The 17,717-nt window shown below is 39.7% G+C and overlaps 6 protein-coding genes across 6 annotated transcripts; 3 read left to right on the forward strand and 3 right to left on the reverse strand.

The window, feature by feature from the left end:
* Positions 1–931: 931 nt before the first annotated feature.
* LOC108130714 (arrestin domain-containing protein 3-like) lies at positions 932–3,043 on the reverse strand. The gene is made up of 4 exons (XM_017249309.3): positions 2,824–3,043; positions 1,977–2,326; positions 1,362–1,917; positions 932–1,297 (listed from the first exon to the last, which is right to left on the reverse strand). The coding sequence occupies exons 1-4, from the start codon at positions 2,933–2,935 to the stop codon at positions 1,029–1,031; spliced, it is 1,287 nt and encodes a 428-aa protein (XP_017104798.2). The 5' UTR covers positions 2,936–3,043; the 3' UTR covers positions 932–1,028.
* Positions 3,044–3,451: 408 nt separating this feature from the next.
* On the reverse strand, positions 3,452–6,176 carry LOC138925498 (arrestin domain-containing protein 3-like). Its single transcript, XM_017248703.3, has 4 exons — positions 5,934–6,176; positions 5,010–5,359; positions 4,395–4,950; positions 3,452–4,326 (listed from the first exon to the last, which is right to left on the reverse strand). Exons 1-4 carry the CDS (start codon positions 6,043–6,045, stop codon positions 4,058–4,060), a joined length of 1,287 nt encoding a protein of 428 aa, XP_017104192.2. The 5' UTR covers positions 6,046–6,176; the 3' UTR covers positions 3,452–4,057.
* A 1,943-nt stretch (positions 6,177–8,119) lies between these two features.
* Positions 8,120–10,531, reverse strand: LOC108130301 (arrestin domain-containing protein 17). The gene is made up of 3 exons (XM_017248689.3): positions 10,344–10,531; positions 8,647–9,705; positions 8,120–8,584 (listed from the first exon to the last, which is right to left on the reverse strand). The coding sequence occupies exons 1-3, from the start codon at positions 10,456–10,458 to the stop codon at positions 8,325–8,327; spliced, it is 1,434 nt and encodes a 477-aa protein (XP_017104178.2). The 5' UTR covers positions 10,459–10,531; the 3' UTR covers positions 8,120–8,324.
* A 506-nt stretch (positions 10,532–11,037) lies between these two features.
* LOC108130351 (arrestin domain-containing protein 17) lies at positions 11,038–12,942 on the forward strand. The gene is made up of 5 exons (XM_017248752.2): positions 11,038–11,209; positions 11,354–11,509; positions 11,575–11,783; positions 11,994–12,588; positions 12,648–12,942. The coding sequence occupies exons 1-5, from the start codon at positions 11,098–11,100 to the stop codon at positions 12,890–12,892; spliced, it is 1,317 nt and encodes a 438-aa protein (XP_017104241.2). The 5' UTR covers positions 11,038–11,097; the 3' UTR covers positions 12,893–12,942.
* Positions 12,943–13,303: 361 nt separating this feature from the next.
* On the forward strand, positions 13,304–15,185 carry LOC108130347 (arrestin domain-containing protein 2). The gene is made up of 5 exons (XM_017248748.2): positions 13,304–13,499; positions 13,559–13,708; positions 13,762–13,970; positions 14,142–14,727; positions 14,788–15,185. Exons 1-5 carry the CDS (start codon positions 13,385–13,387, stop codon positions 14,973–14,975), a joined length of 1,248 nt encoding a protein of 415 aa, XP_017104237.2. The 5' UTR covers positions 13,304–13,384; the 3' UTR covers positions 14,976–15,185.
* Positions 15,186–15,221: 36 nt separating this feature from the next.
* On the forward strand, positions 15,222–17,630 carry LOC108130318 (arrestin domain-containing protein 3). The gene is made up of 5 exons (XM_017248709.3): positions 15,222–15,538; positions 16,053–16,196; positions 16,263–16,474; positions 16,537–17,119; positions 17,180–17,630. Exons 1-5 carry the CDS (start codon positions 15,424–15,426, stop codon positions 17,434–17,436), a joined length of 1,311 nt encoding a protein of 436 aa, XP_017104198.2. The 5' UTR covers positions 15,222–15,423; the 3' UTR covers positions 17,437–17,630.
* Positions 17,631–17,717: the final 87 nt, after the last annotated feature.

Below are 17,717 nucleotides of genomic sequence, written 5' to 3' on the forward strand. Positions count from 1 at the left end.
TAATTGATGTATCTTTGGTAACTTTATTTATCACAACAAGCTTTTAAATAAATATATATATATATTTTTATATATATTTAAATTTTATAGAAGTACAACTTTATATTATATACTTTTTTCTCGTGATTATATCACGAAGATTTAAAATGTTTATACCATAAAAAACTTGTGGCTTATATATAATAATTTTAAATTCAAAGCAATTTAAATAAATGATTTTTTTTTTTGTTTGTTATGATCCTATTTGTTGATCAATATTTTGTACTTTAAGACTTAAAGTTAAAAATAATAACAATAATTTTTGTATCCAGGTCTTAACAATAATATCAAGATAATAAAAAAGATGCAAGTGTGTACATTTTGAACGTTTTATCAGTGACATAAGTATCATAAATATAATGCGCTTAATAATTTGTATATCCTTGCAGAGGGTATTATAATTTTTGTCCAAAAGTGTGCAACGCAGTGAAGGAAACATCTCCGACCCTATAAAGTATATAAATTCTTGAGCAGGATCACCTCCTGAGTTGATATGTGCATGTCCGTTCTATCCGTCTGTCTGTTTCTACGCAAACGAGTCTCTCAGTTTTATAGCTATCTACTTGAAACTTTGCACACACCCTTGTTTCCTTTGCACGCAGTATATAAGTCGGAACCACCGGGATCGGCCGACTATATTCTATAGTTAGAGAATTCAAAGTTTATTTAACACGAGAGCTCTTTTTGGCAAAATAATACGACATGCCAAATTTAATAAGGATCAGCCGACTATATATTTGGTTTTATATTGATATTCTCATAATGATCGGCCAACTATGTATATCCGATGTTGCGCAAGGGTAAATCAACTTCGGCTCCGCCCGAAGTTAGCTTTCCTTTCTTGTTTTTTTCTAAAGCTCAAAGTAATATCAATAGGAGAAGAAACGAAAACAATTATAGTAAATTAGCACAATTCGTAAATTGTAGTAAATTGGTTCACAATTAATCACAATTCGGTTGAAAATTAGAAAGTGAGCCTTTACTTTTCCCTAAGTATTCCAGCCATAGTTTGTTGTATTTTCATTTGCATTCGGGGGCCTAGATGGTGCCGTTGATGAAGGCGGCAGCGAAAGAACTGGAACCGAGTTCATTAAAGACACATCTTCATTTTCCTCTGGCGGTGGGGGCGCCGAAGGCTGGGCAAAATCTGTGTACATCGGATAACGTGGTAAAAAGTCATCCGTCCGGTTGTGCTCATCGGCATCGATGTCTATGAAATGGTCTCCAAATCTAGTTGCCTCCTCGAAGGGAGGTGGTTCTGAAGGATTTATAAAAGGTACAAGACTAAAAATATATCCTTTTACATTGTATATAGTACTCACTGCAATTGTCATAACTGGGTGGCAAATCCGCAGCAGAATCAGGCGGAGTGTCCGGGGTCTCTGGTATCCATTCCGCTGCTCTGCTAGGATTTTCCGCACTTTGGATTAAGGGAATGGTTCCAATGACGATCGGAATATTGAAATTCGTGTTCTTTGCGAAATTGCCCATATTGATGGTTAGAATGATGCGGTAGTCCACTGAAATAATTCCATCATTCCGGGACGATGGCGGCACAGATGGAATTTGTAAGGTGCCATGGATTATCGTTTGAGAGAGTCGCAACACCCTTTCTTCCACCGAACCCCTGTGCAGAATGTTTTCTATTTCGTGGGTCTTATAATGCGGGTGTTGAGCGCATAACTTGTATCTCTGTTTCAAACAAACTTCAATGCCACTCAGATCATTACGGGCAGATTGATTAACGATCTCCAAGGTAAAGTGGATCCTTTGGCCAGGAGCATAGCCACCAAAGGGTACTGTGAGAGTGGAAAATACAGGACCCGAGCTGCAGGGCCAGCAGCAAAAGTGTTTGACGTCCTCGTGAACTAAGGGCATCTGCGGTATAATTCATAAATTAATATACAATGAATTTAAAAAATGTAACTATTACAAACCATAAGGAGAGGACTCATATTTAGATTATAAGTTTGGAGCACCGTCAGTGGCTGTTTGAAAATGTTGTTGAAGCTCGACTGGCGATCTATAACCAGTGAGATTTCATATGATATCTTTCCATATTTTCCGACCACCGAAGAGGGGCACCAAAGTGGCAAAGGAACACAGAATTTATAGATATATGTGCCAGCAGGCAGTTCTCCTGATCCAAAGACATTCGTTTGGGTATCCAGGTAGGTTTCTTTGCCCCGGAAACGGTCTGTGCGGGTTTTGGTTACCATATTGAATGTTCTAGTTCTCTGCTCAGTCCATCGCACCTTAGCCTCACCCTCGAAATGGATGTAAATTTCTGAAAAAACACAACAAATATATATTTTCAGAAATGGCCACAAACCTATAGTTTGGAAAAAGACTATAAAGGCTATTTATACATATTTTACTCTCACAAGCTATTTCTAATTTTAATAATCTTAAAACTTTTGATAAAGCTGTAAAAAACACAAGTTCAAGGTCTATAAAAATCGATACTCTTAACCACTGTAGGGAATACTTGTTGCTTTATAAGCTTTGAAAGCTACAAATGGCTTCGACCCGGTAAATTTTTGTTACTTAAGGGTAAGAGAGCATTAAAGATAAGAATTATGTTGGTTTCGTAATTTTAGCCAACTTTTATATTCATCAAAGCGTGACAGCACGTTTCGTTCATTGGAATATTTTCCACAGGGCCACTGCACACAGGGCATATGATCAGTACATTCAAAATTTTTAAATATTTTGCAATACATCCGTATGGGATTATCATTAAGTTCTTGCGTTAAGAATAATAGGTTATTGTTGAATTCTTACCATTAACAGATTTTCTGGATGTTGTGGTGAGAATGACTCTTCCTTTGATAGTCTCACCACTGTAATAAATCGGCCCTCGGCGATCAAACTCAAAAAAACACGTGGATGGCATTTTATACCTCTAGTACTCAGTGACTAGATTTTTATTTTTTTGAAGAGGTTGTTGAACTTAAAATGTAAATTTTTTTCAAAACAATCTATACTAATAATGTGCTCCGAGTCCGTGGAGGTATGAAATTAAAATGAAAGCTTTAAGAAAAGACCTTAATGAAATAGTGGTTCTGGGAGATTTTCAGAGAAGATGAGAGAATGCGACATTGCGACTCCAATAAGCAGTGGAGAATATTTGGTGGGCCTAGAGAAAGAGAGAGCTTTTTGGGAACTCTTATAAAAGAAAAATAAAATAAAGATTTAAAAATCTTTATCAAATTTTTTTAAACTATATTTTATTATAGCTCAATTTTTACTTTAGTTATTTGTATTTATTGAAAATTTGTGGTTGTACTCATTTTAAAGATATTAATATTACATTAAAATACAAAATTTTCGGATAATTTACTCAGTAAGATAGTAAAAGTTCCTAGATTTTTTATCTAGAAAGATAAAGATTAAAGATATTTTTTCTGAAATTTCCCCCAGTTGTCCCAGAATTCAAGTAAGGAACGTTTATCTTTGGAATAATTATTGTATCTTTAGTAACTTTATAAAATCACAAAAAGCTTTTAAATTACAAATTACAGATATACATATATGTATATTTAAATTTTATAGAAGTACAACTATATATTATATAATTTTTCTCCATGATATCACGGAGATGTAACATGTTTATATCATAAAAATCTAGTGGGTTATGTATACAAATTTGTAAGAAAAATTCTAAGCAATTTAACCAAATGATCTATTTTTTGTTTGATCAATAATCCACATTTGTTGATCAATATTTTGGAGTATACTTTAACACTTAATTTGAGATGATACAAATTATTTTTATATGCCGCTCTTAAAAAAGTTATCAACATAACAAAAAAAATGCAAGTGGGTACTTTTTTAACGTTGTATCCGTGACATAAGTACTATAAATATAATACGCTTAACAATTTGTTCTTAAAAAAGCTAAATAAAAGTAATATCAATAGATAAAGAAACGGAAACAATTAGAGTAAATTGGTTCTTAGGTTATTCGATTTAATCACAATTGGGTTGAAAATTAGAAAGTGAGTTTATACTTTCTCTAAGTATTCCAGCCATAGTTTGTTGTATTTTCATTTGCATTCTGGGGACTAGATGGTGCAGTTGAAGAAGGCGGCAGCGAAAGAACTGGAACCGAGTTCGTTAGAGACACATCTTCAATATCCTCTGGCGGTGGGGGCGCCGAAGGCTGGGCAAAATTTGTATACATCGGATAACGGGGTACAAAGTCATCCGTTCGGTTGTGGTCATCGGCATCGATATCTATGAAATGGTCTCCAAATCTAGTTGCCTCCTCAAAGGGAGGTGGTTCTGAACGAGTTATAAAAGGTAATATAATAAATATATACATATCTTTTTACACAGTTTATAGTACTCACTGCAATTGTCATAACTGGGTGGCAAATCCGCAGCAGCATCAGGAGGAGTGTCCGGGGTCTCTGGTATCCATTCCGCTGCGCTGCTAGGATTTTCCGCACTTTGGATTAGGGGAATGGTTCCAATGACAAGCGGAATATGGAAATTCGTGTTCATTGCGCAATCGCCCATCTTGATGGTTAGAATGATGCGGTAGTCCACTGAAATGATTCCGTCATTTCGGGACGATGGTGGCACTGATGGAATCTGTAAGGTACCATCGATTATCCTCTTAGAGAGCCGCAACACCCGTTCTTCCACCGAACCCCTGTGCAGAATGTTTTCTATTTCGCGGGTCTTATGATGCGGGTGTTGAGCGTGAAACTTGTATCTCTGTTTTAAACAAACTTCAATGCCACTCAGATCATTACCGGCAGATTGATTATCGATTTCCAAGGTATAGTGGATCTTTTGGCCAGGAGCATAGCCACCAAAGGGTACTGTGAGAGTGGACAATACAGGTCCGGAGCGGCAGGGCCAGCAGCAAAAGTGTTTGACGTCCTCGTGAACCAAGGGCATCTGCAGAATAATTCAAAAATTAAAATAAAATAAGTTGTAAATAATTAATCATTACAAACCAAAAGCTGAGGACTCATATTTAGATTATAAGTTTGTAGAACCGTCAGTGGCTGTTTAAAAATATTGTTGAAGCGCCACTGTCGATCTATTACGACTGAGATTTCATACGATATCTTTCCATATTTTCCGACCACCGAAGAAGGGCACCCTAGTGGCAAAGGAATACAGAACGTATATGTATATCTGCCAGCAGCCAGTTCTCCTGATCCGAAGACATTCGTTTGGGTATCCAGGTAGGTTTCTTTGCCACGGAAACAGTCTGTACGGTTTTCAGTTTTACCATTGGATCTGCTAGTTCTCTGCTCAGTCCATCGCACCTTAGCCTCGCCCTCGAAATGGATGTAAATTTCTGAAAAAACATACAAAACACGAATATATATTTTCAGAAATGGACAAAAACTTATACATAGTTTGAAAAAAGACTACAAAGCCTATTTATACATATTTTACTCTCACAAGCTATTTATAATTTTACATACATTGCCAACACACTAAATAATTCATTGATTGCTGATTTTCACAATGATTTTAATAAACTTAAAATATTTGATAAAGCTGTAAACAACACAAGTTCAAGGTCTATAAAAATTGATACTCCTAACCACTGTAAGAAATACTTGTTGCTTTATAAGCTTTGTAAGCTACAAGTGGCTTCGTCACAATAAATTTACCATTTTTACCTAAGGCTAAGAGAGCAATATAGCTTAGAATTATGTTGGTTTCGTAATTCTTGCCAACTTGTATGTTCATCAAAGCATGACGGCACGTTTCTTTCAGTGGAATATTTTCCCCATGTACAGTGTACACAGGGCGTATTCTCAGTAAATTCAATATTTTTAAATTTTTTACAATATAGTACTTCCATATGGGATTATCATTAAGTTCTTGCGATAAGAATAATAGTTTCATAATGGAATTCTTACCATTAACAGATTTTCTGGATGTTGTAGTGAGAATGGCTCTTCCATTGATAGTCTCACCACTGTAATAAATCGGCTCTCGGCGATCAAACTCAAAAACACACGTGGATGGCATTTTATACCTCTAGTACTTAGTGACTAGAGTTTTATTTTTTTAAGAGGTGGCTTAACTTAAAATGTAAGTAGTACTCAAAACAATCTATACTAAAAATGTGATCCGAATCCGAGGAGGAATGAAATTAAAATGAAAGCTTTAACAAAAGACCTCAATGAAATAGTGGTTCTGGGAGATTTTCAGAGTAGATGAGAGAATGCGACATCGCGACTCCAATAAGCAGTGGAGAATCTTTGGTGGGGCTAGAGAAAGAGAGAGCTTTTTGGGATCTCTTATAAAAGAAACATGAAATAAAGATTTAAACATCCTTATCAACTTTTTTAAATTATATTTTAATTAAAAATTTTTAAGCTCCATTTTAACTTTACTATTTTTTAAGTTATTGATATTACATTAATTTTAAATATTTTGGTTTCGAAAAGCTTAAAAATTTCAACATATTTTTTTTTGTCAGTTGAGGGTTAGTTTGCATTTAATCAGTTATGGGTTGAAGTGCCTTTTACAACTTCCGAATTCCAAATGAGAATATTTTATAGGGCTGTTGCACTGTCCCCTTATAGTGGTTGATCTGATATGACATCATCACTTTTACAAAAGTATCTGAGGGCAGGGGTTCTGTTGGGAAAATCCAAGAGAGTGCTTTTAGTTTTCTCTTATAAAACACTCTGCTACTAAAGTTTTTGTTTTGCCACAGATATTCTTTATTTTGTAAACAAATCAAAGTTGGAGAATAAATTGTAATTTAATTCAAATTCCACTCTAAAATTCCAACAGGAAGGATTTCAAAGATCTCTTTTAAAAGTTTGTATAAAGTTTTGAAACATTTATTTGAACTTCCACAGATCCTAATATCTCCGAAAAAGTAGGTCAGTAGGCCTTAATGTGCATTCCGTGTGGTCAGACATTTTCTACGGAGTTTTTCTTTCGACCATATGTGGCCTGTAAAATGGTCATTCTGTCCATTTGGAGAAATTCTCAGCTCCCAATGTGTCTATAAATCTCTGCAAAAAAAGGGATAAAGAAGGATAATTTATTAATATATGCTGCAGTAAGGCAGTTTCGGAATACAAAAGACATTCTCCGGTTACAAATTTGATGAAGCAACAGTAGGATAGAAACTAATTTATACCAACTCAACCGAAATCGATTTAACCGGCGCCTAACCCAATAAATGAAATATGTATGGCTTTGAAATTTCCAAGATACATATAAATACATATATATGTATCTAGATACCCATAAATAAATATCTTTGGGGTATCTTTTTGTTTTTGTTTGTGTTCCCAACATAATTTGGGAGGCACAATAAATTGCCACTCAAGGGCAATGTTTGTTTGGGTGTTTATGTGTTTTAGGGAAGCGAAACAAACTCATTCGCGCGTGGTGGTAATTTCATTTGTTTGAATGTTCGTGGAACTAATCACTAGGGAAAAACTAATCTAGACCAAAAATTATGGAAACCATGGCGAAAAAAATATGCAGACCGCTTAATAATAAATTGGTTTTGTTTTTACAACATTTCCATGATACGCAAAAACTTTAAGCGGAGGATGTTAACTGGCTATAGAAATATAAAAAGTTCTGGGACTTTAATTAGGAGGATGAAAGGAGCGGTTATACAAATATTTACACATGATACCCGGTACACCTCCTTGATAATTTTTAATAAATGATGCATACTTTTATGCGTCTTTGAATTTAAAACTAAATGAAAGTTCTTTAACATTCGCTTTAGATTACCATATATAAAAATAACTTAACAAAACCTTAGACATTCGTCATTACAATAAATGACGTAGATTTTTCTTTGTCTTTGTTATTCCATTGAATTTCATTTCCCCTAGGGCTTGAGTTCTATTAAATTAAAGGAAATAGTTTCTTGATAAGAAATACTCCATAAAAAGATATGAGCTCGTTGAGCAAGACATCTTTGTCTGGAAACTGAATTAATTTGTGTACAAAAATTGGGAGATGTTTTTGCAAATATAATTCTCTAACAATTTCGAATTCTGCAAAAGCGAGAACGTTTTCACATAATTATACTAACAGCGTAAAAAATTTGATAAAGAAAACATTTTGCTCGACTTTGACTGTCTTGGGTATTATCGCAATTTATCGCATATCACCCACAAGACATTTTTATAAGGCTGTTTGTTTATTTACCAATCTGTATGCATGTGTATATTAAAAGTTGGTTAGTACTCTGGCGAACCGAAAAAGAAATAAATACTGCCGAGATAAGATACTATAGAGTCGTGATTCTCTGTGATAACACATTTTTAAATCTGCACGGGCGACTCCACGAACTGATTGTCCGCCGGTTGCTTCTCCGGGCGGGGTTTCTGCTGCCCGGGATCGGCGGGTCGTCTCCGGCGTCGGCGGCGCTTTTTCTGCGGCGGATTTGGTGGCGGACTCTGGAAGGTGTCCACGTCGAAGACGGGGTAGCGGGGCGTAAAGTGGGACGTCTCGCTCACGGTGTTGGCATCCGTGTCCGCAATGTCCGTGGTCATGAACATGGCTTGTTCGTAGGTGGGAGGAGCTGCGGAACACAACAAGATATGTGAAAAGAATATAAACTTGAAGTAGTAAAGTTTTACTTACGAAGCTCTGGGACGAATTCATCAGCAGTCTCCAGCTCATCGTCCCCGTCCTCGGGCAGCTCAAAGTCCTCGAGATCATCGGAGATTTCGTAGCCGGAGTTGGTCACCCCACCAGTGGCCGCCATCTGAGCCAGTTCCATGGCCCTCGTGGAGGTGCAAGGCAGATCGGCCGGCAGTGGACTGCTGGTGGCGTAGGAATTGGCGTTGACAGGAAGGAAATCCGGTCCCGACACCGCCGTGGCCAGTGGCACATTGCCGATGGTCACGGGTAGTACCACCCGTGGATTGGCCATCAGCCAGTTCATTACGGCCACAACGCGCACTTCGTACGACACCCGCACTACCTTGGACAGGTGCTCGCAGGTGGGCGCCGTGGCCGGGATCCTTAGGGTCTCCGTGTACGTCTTCTGGCCATGATGGGGCACTGCCCCGCATTCCCTTTTTACCAGCATTATCTTCTCGGAACAGGTGCGCAGTGACGGCGTATCCGCTGTGTATGTGGCCCTCAGGTGGAGCATGATTAGCAGTTTCCTGCAGTCCGAGCTGGAATTGTTTTCAACTTGGGCGTGGACTAGCATAAACTGGCCGGGGACATAGCCCTGCTGCTGCAAGGTGACCTTTAGGTTGACAGGCTTCGTATGCATTAGACAGAAGTACTCCACGGTCTCGTTGCTGGACGGTTCCCGGAGCATCTTGCTTTCCTGATTCAGGTCTAAAAGTTTCAACACAGTGAAGCCAACGTTGTGGGTGCGATTGGAAGCGCCGGCCTTGAGGAAAGTCACCTTGGCGAGGTACCGGATGTGGCCGAAAGCACCCTCAAAGGACGAAGGACAGTGGCTGGGTATGGGGCAGGCAAACGAGTAGGTATAAGTGCCGGCTTCCATGTTGAAAGTGCTGCTCTGCTCCGAGCCTATGAGAAACGTGGTGGAGGCTATGTAGTCCTCCCGTCCGCTGTATAAGCGCTTAAAGCGTTTCTTGGGGTTTTGAATGGCCACGGGGCTTCCATGTCTGCGGACCCGCCAGTGGGCCTGGGCATATCCACTTATTTGTAGTTTTATTCCTGTTGATGTAATAAAAAAATTTGCATATATTTTTTATCTTTTTTGAGGGCACACATTTTTGCAATGTTTTTTGTCCAAGTTTGAGCGTTAAAGGGAGACCACAGGGAGTAAACAATTTGCTTTATTCGACAAATTTTCGGGCGACAAAATGTACACAATGGACTCAGTTTATTTATATAATAAACATATAGAAACGAATGTTTGGGAGGAGTGAATTATGTACATTTATATAAAAATATCATAACGTGAAAAGCCAGAGATTTTTCTCCATTGTTTGTTTTATATTTTAAAAGGTAATAAATCCAGCCGGGCTTTTGGTTTTGGGAAAACAAAACACCTAACCGACAGGATGACTAACTACCTCAGGCACTTCCTCCAATCTAAAAAAAAACCACCGAACAGACAGAAAAAAACAAATACTATCCACACGCCTGGGGCTCCATCATCAATTATCGCATTTTTGGAGTGTCCGCATGGTTATCATTAAATTACCCATTTGAATGGTTTGTTGAAACTTTTGCTTTTGGCAAACTCGACATTATCCGATGAGATAAGATAAGTAGGGGCCTAGATAACCCCCATATACTATGTACAGTTTAATGTAAAATAGTACTAGATCATAGTTGGTCCTACGTACCGCGTAGTTTCTTGGACTTGTTCAGATTGACGATCACCTTCCCGGTTATCACCTGGCCCGTGAAATAGGTGCCGTGCTCATTCTGGTCGAATGTTATCATGCAGTTCTTCGACATGACGGCGATCCAGTGCTCCTAGTCGATCCTCCTCCAGAATTAATATTACTTCTGCGAGCGGTCCGCACGCACTCGTTGCTGAAATTGAACTAAAATTTATCTGTCTTGTTAACTGGGCCTATTCGCCGTTGGCCGTGTTTATCTTATCGCCCTAATTCTCTCTACAAAACCCACTGCAATGTTTTTTGTTCTGAGCGAGTGCAAAGCCCCTACAAAGTTGGCAACACAATTGAGTGAAATATACATTCGCCAAACAAATAAATTCAGTAGCAACATGACAAGACACCCTCTTGTAAATATTCGTAGTAACTATTTTTTAAACTGTTATCTCAACCTTGGGTGAGTTTCTATTTATTCCTATTGATTAAAAAGCCCCATCAATTTTGTATTACCGGTACTGATGTCACTTACATATGTAAATACTTCCTCGAAAAAACGACACCAATTTGTGTTTAAATACATAAATACCTATCGCGTTGATAAGATAAAATAAAAATGTGGGGTAAAATAATTCTGCAAAAAAAAAATTAAATAAAAATAGAGTCAGCGGTTGGACTTCAGTTTGCTGGTAGACACTGAGCAGACAGGCCAAAAGTTCACTAGCTCCGGGATTATCGGCCGTATTCAATCCGTTCAACGATGGTAATCTGTGAGATTGAATTTTGCAATAACCCCCGGGGGGTTTTCTACGCGGGCCAATTGATTTCAGGACAGGTGGTTATCAAAGTTGACAAGGCAAAACCAGTTAAGGGTAAGACGGTGACTCACTTCTCCCCATTCGGGTTATCTCCATTGAAGGGGGAATTTTTTTACTGCCGAGTGGGTCCCTAATTGGATTATGAGTGCATTTGAAAATGTTAAATATAGACAACACACCTTTTGGTTTGTTTCGTAGCTGTTATTTTGCAGATAAAAGGATATGCCGAAACCCACTGGACCGACCCTGAATTCGATGCTGAAGAGGACGATCTGTCCAGTGGTGAATCATTCAACGGACATGTGGACTACATGGCCACTAAGGCCTATCTCCACGGCTCTGGCAGCAGCATTGGTGAGTGCTCCAAGACGATAAATCATCATAAATTCACAGATAGCTGAATCAAAGCTCCATTTCAGAGGTGATTATCGAGCCAGGCACAAGCACGTATAGATTTGCCTGTCAGCTGCCCGTCACCTGTCCCTCCTCGTTCGAGGGAACCCACGGCCGGGTCCGGTACTTGGCCAACGTACGATTTTTGAGGCCCTGGAAATTCGATCAGAATTTCAGTCGCTCCTTCACCGTACTCAAAGTGATGGATTTGAATACCGAAAGCATGATGCTGAGGGTGAGAGAGTTTAATATTTAAAGAAAATTAAAGTGCCGAAGATGGAAATTTTCCGAGGTTTGGGCAGGGTGGGTTGAATACAAATCGATGTTTCTGAGCTTTTTAATTATTAAAGCGACTTGCGGAGAGTTTCCACGAAAATGTGCCTATTAAATTAGGCCTTAAATTCTAAAATTAATGTCATCGAGGAAATGTTCATTATATTTTTAGGTGCCCACCCAGGTGGAATCGCAACGAACCTATTGCTGTTTTCCCTGCCGGTCTGCCCCACTCAGTATCCGACTCTCCCTGCCGCAGGGTGGCTTTGTGCCAGGCCAGACCGTACCGGTGGACGTGATAGTGTCCAATGACAGTCGTGTTGCTGTGGAGGATATTACTGTTCGTCTGGCCATGGTGGTGATCTACTACAGTCAGCCCCCGAGTGCAGACACCAATAAAGATAGATTCGTGATGGTGGAAAAGACAGGTGACGGTGTTGCCACGAAAAGTCGCCAACAATTTACCTTCGATCTGGAGATTCCTGCCACACCGCCAACCTGCTTCAACCTTTGCAGCATCATTCAGATTGGTTACCAAGTAGAAGCGGAGGCCAGGGTCAAGGGCTGCCATGCGAATCAGTCAGTACACACACCTGTTACCATTGGAAGTGTGCCCTTGACTAGTCAGTTGCAAAAGGAGCCACGGATCTGGGGGGCAGATCTCCAGCTCCAACAACTAGATACCAAAGCATTGGTTTTGATTGAATCCCACCAGGCCGAGGAGCTCCAGAGTCCCCCAAATCCTTGGGAAGGTGATCCTTCGATACGTAAGTCTATATTATACAATGGAATATATGTGTTTAATTTCCAATAACTTCCCTTCTAGCACCTCCTCATTTTCTCGAAGCCAAACACATTCTTCCTGTCCAGCAAAAGGCTAAAAAATCTAAGAAAAAGTCAATAAAAATATCAAAAAAAGAGTCTACGAATCCTATTGAAAAAATTACTTTTACGCCACTATATGCTGTGTTTGATTTGTCTTGTGAATCTGATGAATCGATTGTGAGACCCAAAGTAAAGACTGAAGGTGGCTTCGTTAACGAGGATATGGACAGAAGTACATGGCTCTAAAATTATAATTTTAATAAACTTAGAAACTAATAAAGTAGCTCTATAGAGTATGTGCAATGACCAATATTTGTTTTGGGTTGGACTTTATCTAATCAAGCACGGGCCGGCAGGTGCAATCAAGAGATTGAGTGAAAAAATACTAATTAGTTGAGTAAAAAAAAGAAGTGACTCTCTTTGAGTCAAAAATCAGCTGGGGTTTTTTTTTATTGAACCACAAACTTTTGCCATCAGCTGTTATCAGTGGGTGGCATGTTTTAATGAGTTAAGAGAGAACATTTTATGGTATTTGAGAATACCAGGAATTATATTAATATTATTGCAGATAAGATAAATCGAACTAAGGGTCGAGCAGCATAAAAGTACTTGGCTCTAGTTTTTTTACTCAGTAAACTTGTGACCATTAAAGCGCAAACACCTCAACATCCGACGCAGATACAAATATTATTTGAAATATTGTTACTTAACGTCTAGTTTCCCTTGTAATAAGATATCATGGGTATAATTTGTCAAATCCTATTTCACAACAACGTGCACGGAGTCTTCTATGCGGGCCAAACCATTTCTGGTCAAGTGACTATATCTACAGATAAGGTTTACCAAATAAAAGGTAACAATTTATGAGATTAACCTTTTATCCTGATTTAATTGGCCTAATATCATGGTTAGCCATTCGCCTTAAGATTAAGGGTTACGCAGAAACCCATTGGACGGAAAGTAAAACGGATTCCAACAACAAATCGACTTCCGAGTCGTATAATGGCTTTGAGAAGTACCTTTCCAGCAAAGTTTATTTAATGGGTTCAAGCACAAGTAACGGTAAGACAAAACCTAAAATTCCTGTAGCCAATTAGTTAATGAAGTCCTTTCAGAAATGTCTTTGACACCTGGTACCTACACCTTTAACTTTGCCCGCGAAATCCCTCTCCATTGCCCTTCATCTTTCGAGGGGACCCACGGGCGTATACGTTATGCGGTCGATGTGAATATGGTTCAGCCCTGGAAGTACGACAGTCACTTCGCAAGACCGTTCACTGTAGTTCAAGTGATGAACTTGCATACTTACGAGTCGGTTTCAAAGGTAAATAGACAGTTTATAGTTATCATTCGCCAAATTATCACTTTATGAAAAGCACTAAATTTTGTTAATAGCCTTGCCATAAAATGATAATAGCTTCTTGTCTTGATAATGTATCATTTTTATAATCATAATTTCATACATCACTTTTATATTTTTATATATATTACATAGATTCCCGTGATGGCCAAGAGTGAGAAGACCTTTGGTGTGTGGCCTTTCCGTTCGGACCCTTTGAGCTTGGAGCTAACCCTGCCTCAGAACGGTTTTGTTCCTGGCCAAGTGGTGCCCGTGAGGGTTTTAGTGGGTAACGAAAGCAAAATCAAGGTTCATGAGCTTAAAGTCAGCCTGGCCATGATGATTACCTACTACAGTGACTTAAGCAGTGGCACTAACTCTGAGAGATGGTCTGTGGTTAAAATGAAATCCGATGGAGTGATGAGAAATTCTCGGAGACTGTATGATTTTCAGTTGCTAGTGCCCTCCACTCCGCCAACGTGCTATGACTTGTGTCGCATTATTAAAATTGGTTACCAGATCGAAGTTGTGGCAAAGGTTAAGGGAATGCACATTAATGGCACACTTGTGATGCCGGTTACCATTTGTGGCGTGCCCATTACGCCACAAATGCCACAAAATCTTCCAGTCACCCCAACAGCTCCCCAGGCTCCAGATGAAAGGGCTTTGGTTTTGCTGGAGAATGAGGGCGCTTGTGCACCAGCTGCTCCTGCTTATCCTTGGGCAGAGGATGGTTCCATGGGTAAGATATTTACCCAGCTACCAATATGACAAATAAATCAATTTTAAATTTAATTTACAGCCCCACCCAGTTATGCGGAGGCCATGCACTTACAACCACTTCCGGACAAATCAAAGGAAAAACAGCTACCGGATGGAGCTTTGGCGGATAAACCCTATAAGCCTTTATATCCCGTATTTAATGTCCCGACAATAGCCCAGGAAACGAAGGACAAACAATCTGGCTTAGACAAAGAGGAAAACAAATGAGACAGGCTCACAGACGCACCAAGAAATTTAAGGCACTGTTCTTTGATCCTTCTAGGATCCAATGGGTTCGCGTAAACCTATACCAGGGTTCTACTGCCCCTTTTTAGCGGCAGCTGGGGAGGTCTTTGTATACTTTATATTGCTGTGTCGGCGATAAGATAAAAATTGGCCCAGCCATCGCCGCGAATAAAAGAACATATAGACCCAGCACAGAGTTTGTTTCATTTTCAGTTTGTTTCCGGCAGCGAAACCTAATGGGCATGTAGTCCTCGTAATATCGCACCCGAGAGTTTGGAAGTCCCGTCTATCCAAAGTTTTCTGCGGAGTGAATGGTGGAACCTGAACTGGCGATAATCATTAAAATCAAATCAGTTGTGTTTGCACCGCCATCAGGGGTGTATCGGACCAATAAATAAATAAATTAGTTGTTACAATTACAATTACCAGTATGGTGGTAACGTGCGAAATCGAGTTCGATAACAATCCCCACGGCACTTATTTTGGGGGCCAGGTGATGACGGGACGGGTAACCATCAAATCGGACAAGATGAAGTTGGTGAAAGGTGAGCGACTTTTACTTTGTGATTGCAATTACCTGCAAAAATTCTGCGATACTTTGAGCATGAGTCATGCTTATCTTATCGGAGCAAGTACTTTCAAGTGAATTTAAGCATTTGCGGCAAAGATCGAATACTGTGATTCATAATATTTATAACTGTGAGGGGGTCACACGTGCAAACTTCTAATGCTAACAAATAGGTGTTCGAAAGGCACACATAAATTGTATATCACCGATAAATATTTGCCAGCGATAAGATTAAATTATTTTTAAATAATCAATGGGCTCGCATTAATTGATCGTTTGTATAATATGTAAGTATAAATTATTTGGGTGCCAGGGATGGTCATAAAAAATCATCTACTATGATTATTTAGGAATATTTCTTATAAGCTTACATTTTATTTAAGTCTGTAACATGTCCATGTTCATTGATGCCTTGTACTTTATTGTGTAAATATTTATCAAATGTGTTTGCCAAGCTTGTTTTTATTATCAGTTTTTTCTTTTTTCCGCAGCCATTACCTTGCATGTGACGGGTAACGCCGAGACCCGATGGACCGAAAGGGTGACCAGACAAGGGCGGAGACGACGTCGCTCGTTCTACGGCCGTGAGGATTACATTTCATCCAAAACATTTCTGGTGGGATCAAATCTAAGCAGTGAGTGCTTACAGCGCTTTACCTGGAGCACAATGACTACCTAGTATTTAATATTTACTTACGCAGCCCAAGTACCGATTGAGGCTGGCATTCACGTGTACAACTTTACGTGCCAAATACCCACCGAATGTCCTTCGTCCTTTGAGGGAATGCATGGCAGGGTGCGTTACATGGCGAATGTGACATTGGTTAGGCCTTGGAAATTTGATCAAAGCTACACAAGGTGTTTCACTGTACTTAAAGTAATGGACCTAAACTTTAATGGCCCACTTCTGAGGGTAAGAATATCTTTGAATCTGAGGAAAATGAAAGTCTGAAGTATTTATTTTTATTTTGTTAGGTTCCCGCCCACAGTGAAACCTCAAAAACGTACTGCTGCTGGCCCTGTCGCTCGGATCCATTGTCACTGCAGCTCACTGTGCCACAAACTGGATTCGTTCCGGGCCAGAGCATTCCACTGAGTGTCTTGGTGACCAACGAGAGTCACATTCCGGTGGAGCAGCTGGTGGTTACCTTGGTCATGCTAGTGACCTACCACACTAAGCCACCCTCCATGCCCAACTCCACCTCCGAGCGTGTAGTGGTCAACACTCTGAAAGGCGACCCCGTCCAGAGGAATTGCAAAAAACTGTACAGCTACGAAATAAAGGTGCCGGCCACACCGCCCACCTGCTTCAACGTTTGTGGCATCATCCAGATTGCCTACCAGGTCGAGGTTGAGGCCCAGGTGAAGGGCTGCCACCAAAACGAGTTAGTCAGCGTGCCCGTCACTGTTGGCACTATTCCCCTGACCCAGCACGTGCCCATTCAGCCACGGGGGTTGCTCAATCAGCCACTTGATGTGCAGGGCTTGGATTCCGGATACACGGCCACTGCACCGCCCATTGATGGAGCAAGTCCCTGGGCTGTAGACGAATCTATACGTAAGCTAAAATCAAACTTTTATTGGATTCACTTTTCTATAATGAACATTTAATTTTCAGCTCCCCCCAACTACCAGGAGGCTATTCACATGGGATCGACTGCACCAAAGGCTCCTGAGGACTGCGACGACCCAGAACCAGTGCCTCCCAATACTCTCAGTCTGGATGGCAGTGCCTACAAGCCCCTCTATCCAGTTTTCGACATTCCCAGTCCCTCGGCTCCACCCCCAACGGATTACACACAGAACTATATGGCCGAAAGGGCCTTTGTCAATCCGGCTTTGGATTTGGACAAGGACAAGGGGACCTGGCTGTGAATATTGACAATAAAACTAATCAAAGGCTTACATATAAGTCTGTTTAAGTACCTACGATAAACTATGATGCAATGAAAATTGTAAATTTGTACAATCAAAATAAACCTTTGAATTTTGAGAGAATTAAAATCCATTTTAATATTTGAACGTGCGTAATTGAACTTGGATTTGCAACGATGTGTGTTTGCTTTACAAAGCAATATTTTTTTAAAGAAGTTATTCATTGGATTAAAATGTACATAAACTAAAATCTGAGATGAATACCAAATACAAAAAGCTTT

Source organism: Drosophila bipectinata, chromosome 3R, assembly GCF_030179905.1.
Source record: "Drosophila bipectinata strain 14024-0381.07 chromosome 3R, DbipHiC1v2, whole genome shotgun sequence".
NCBI lineage: Eukaryota > Metazoa > Arthropoda > Insecta > Diptera > Drosophilidae > Drosophila > Drosophila bipectinata.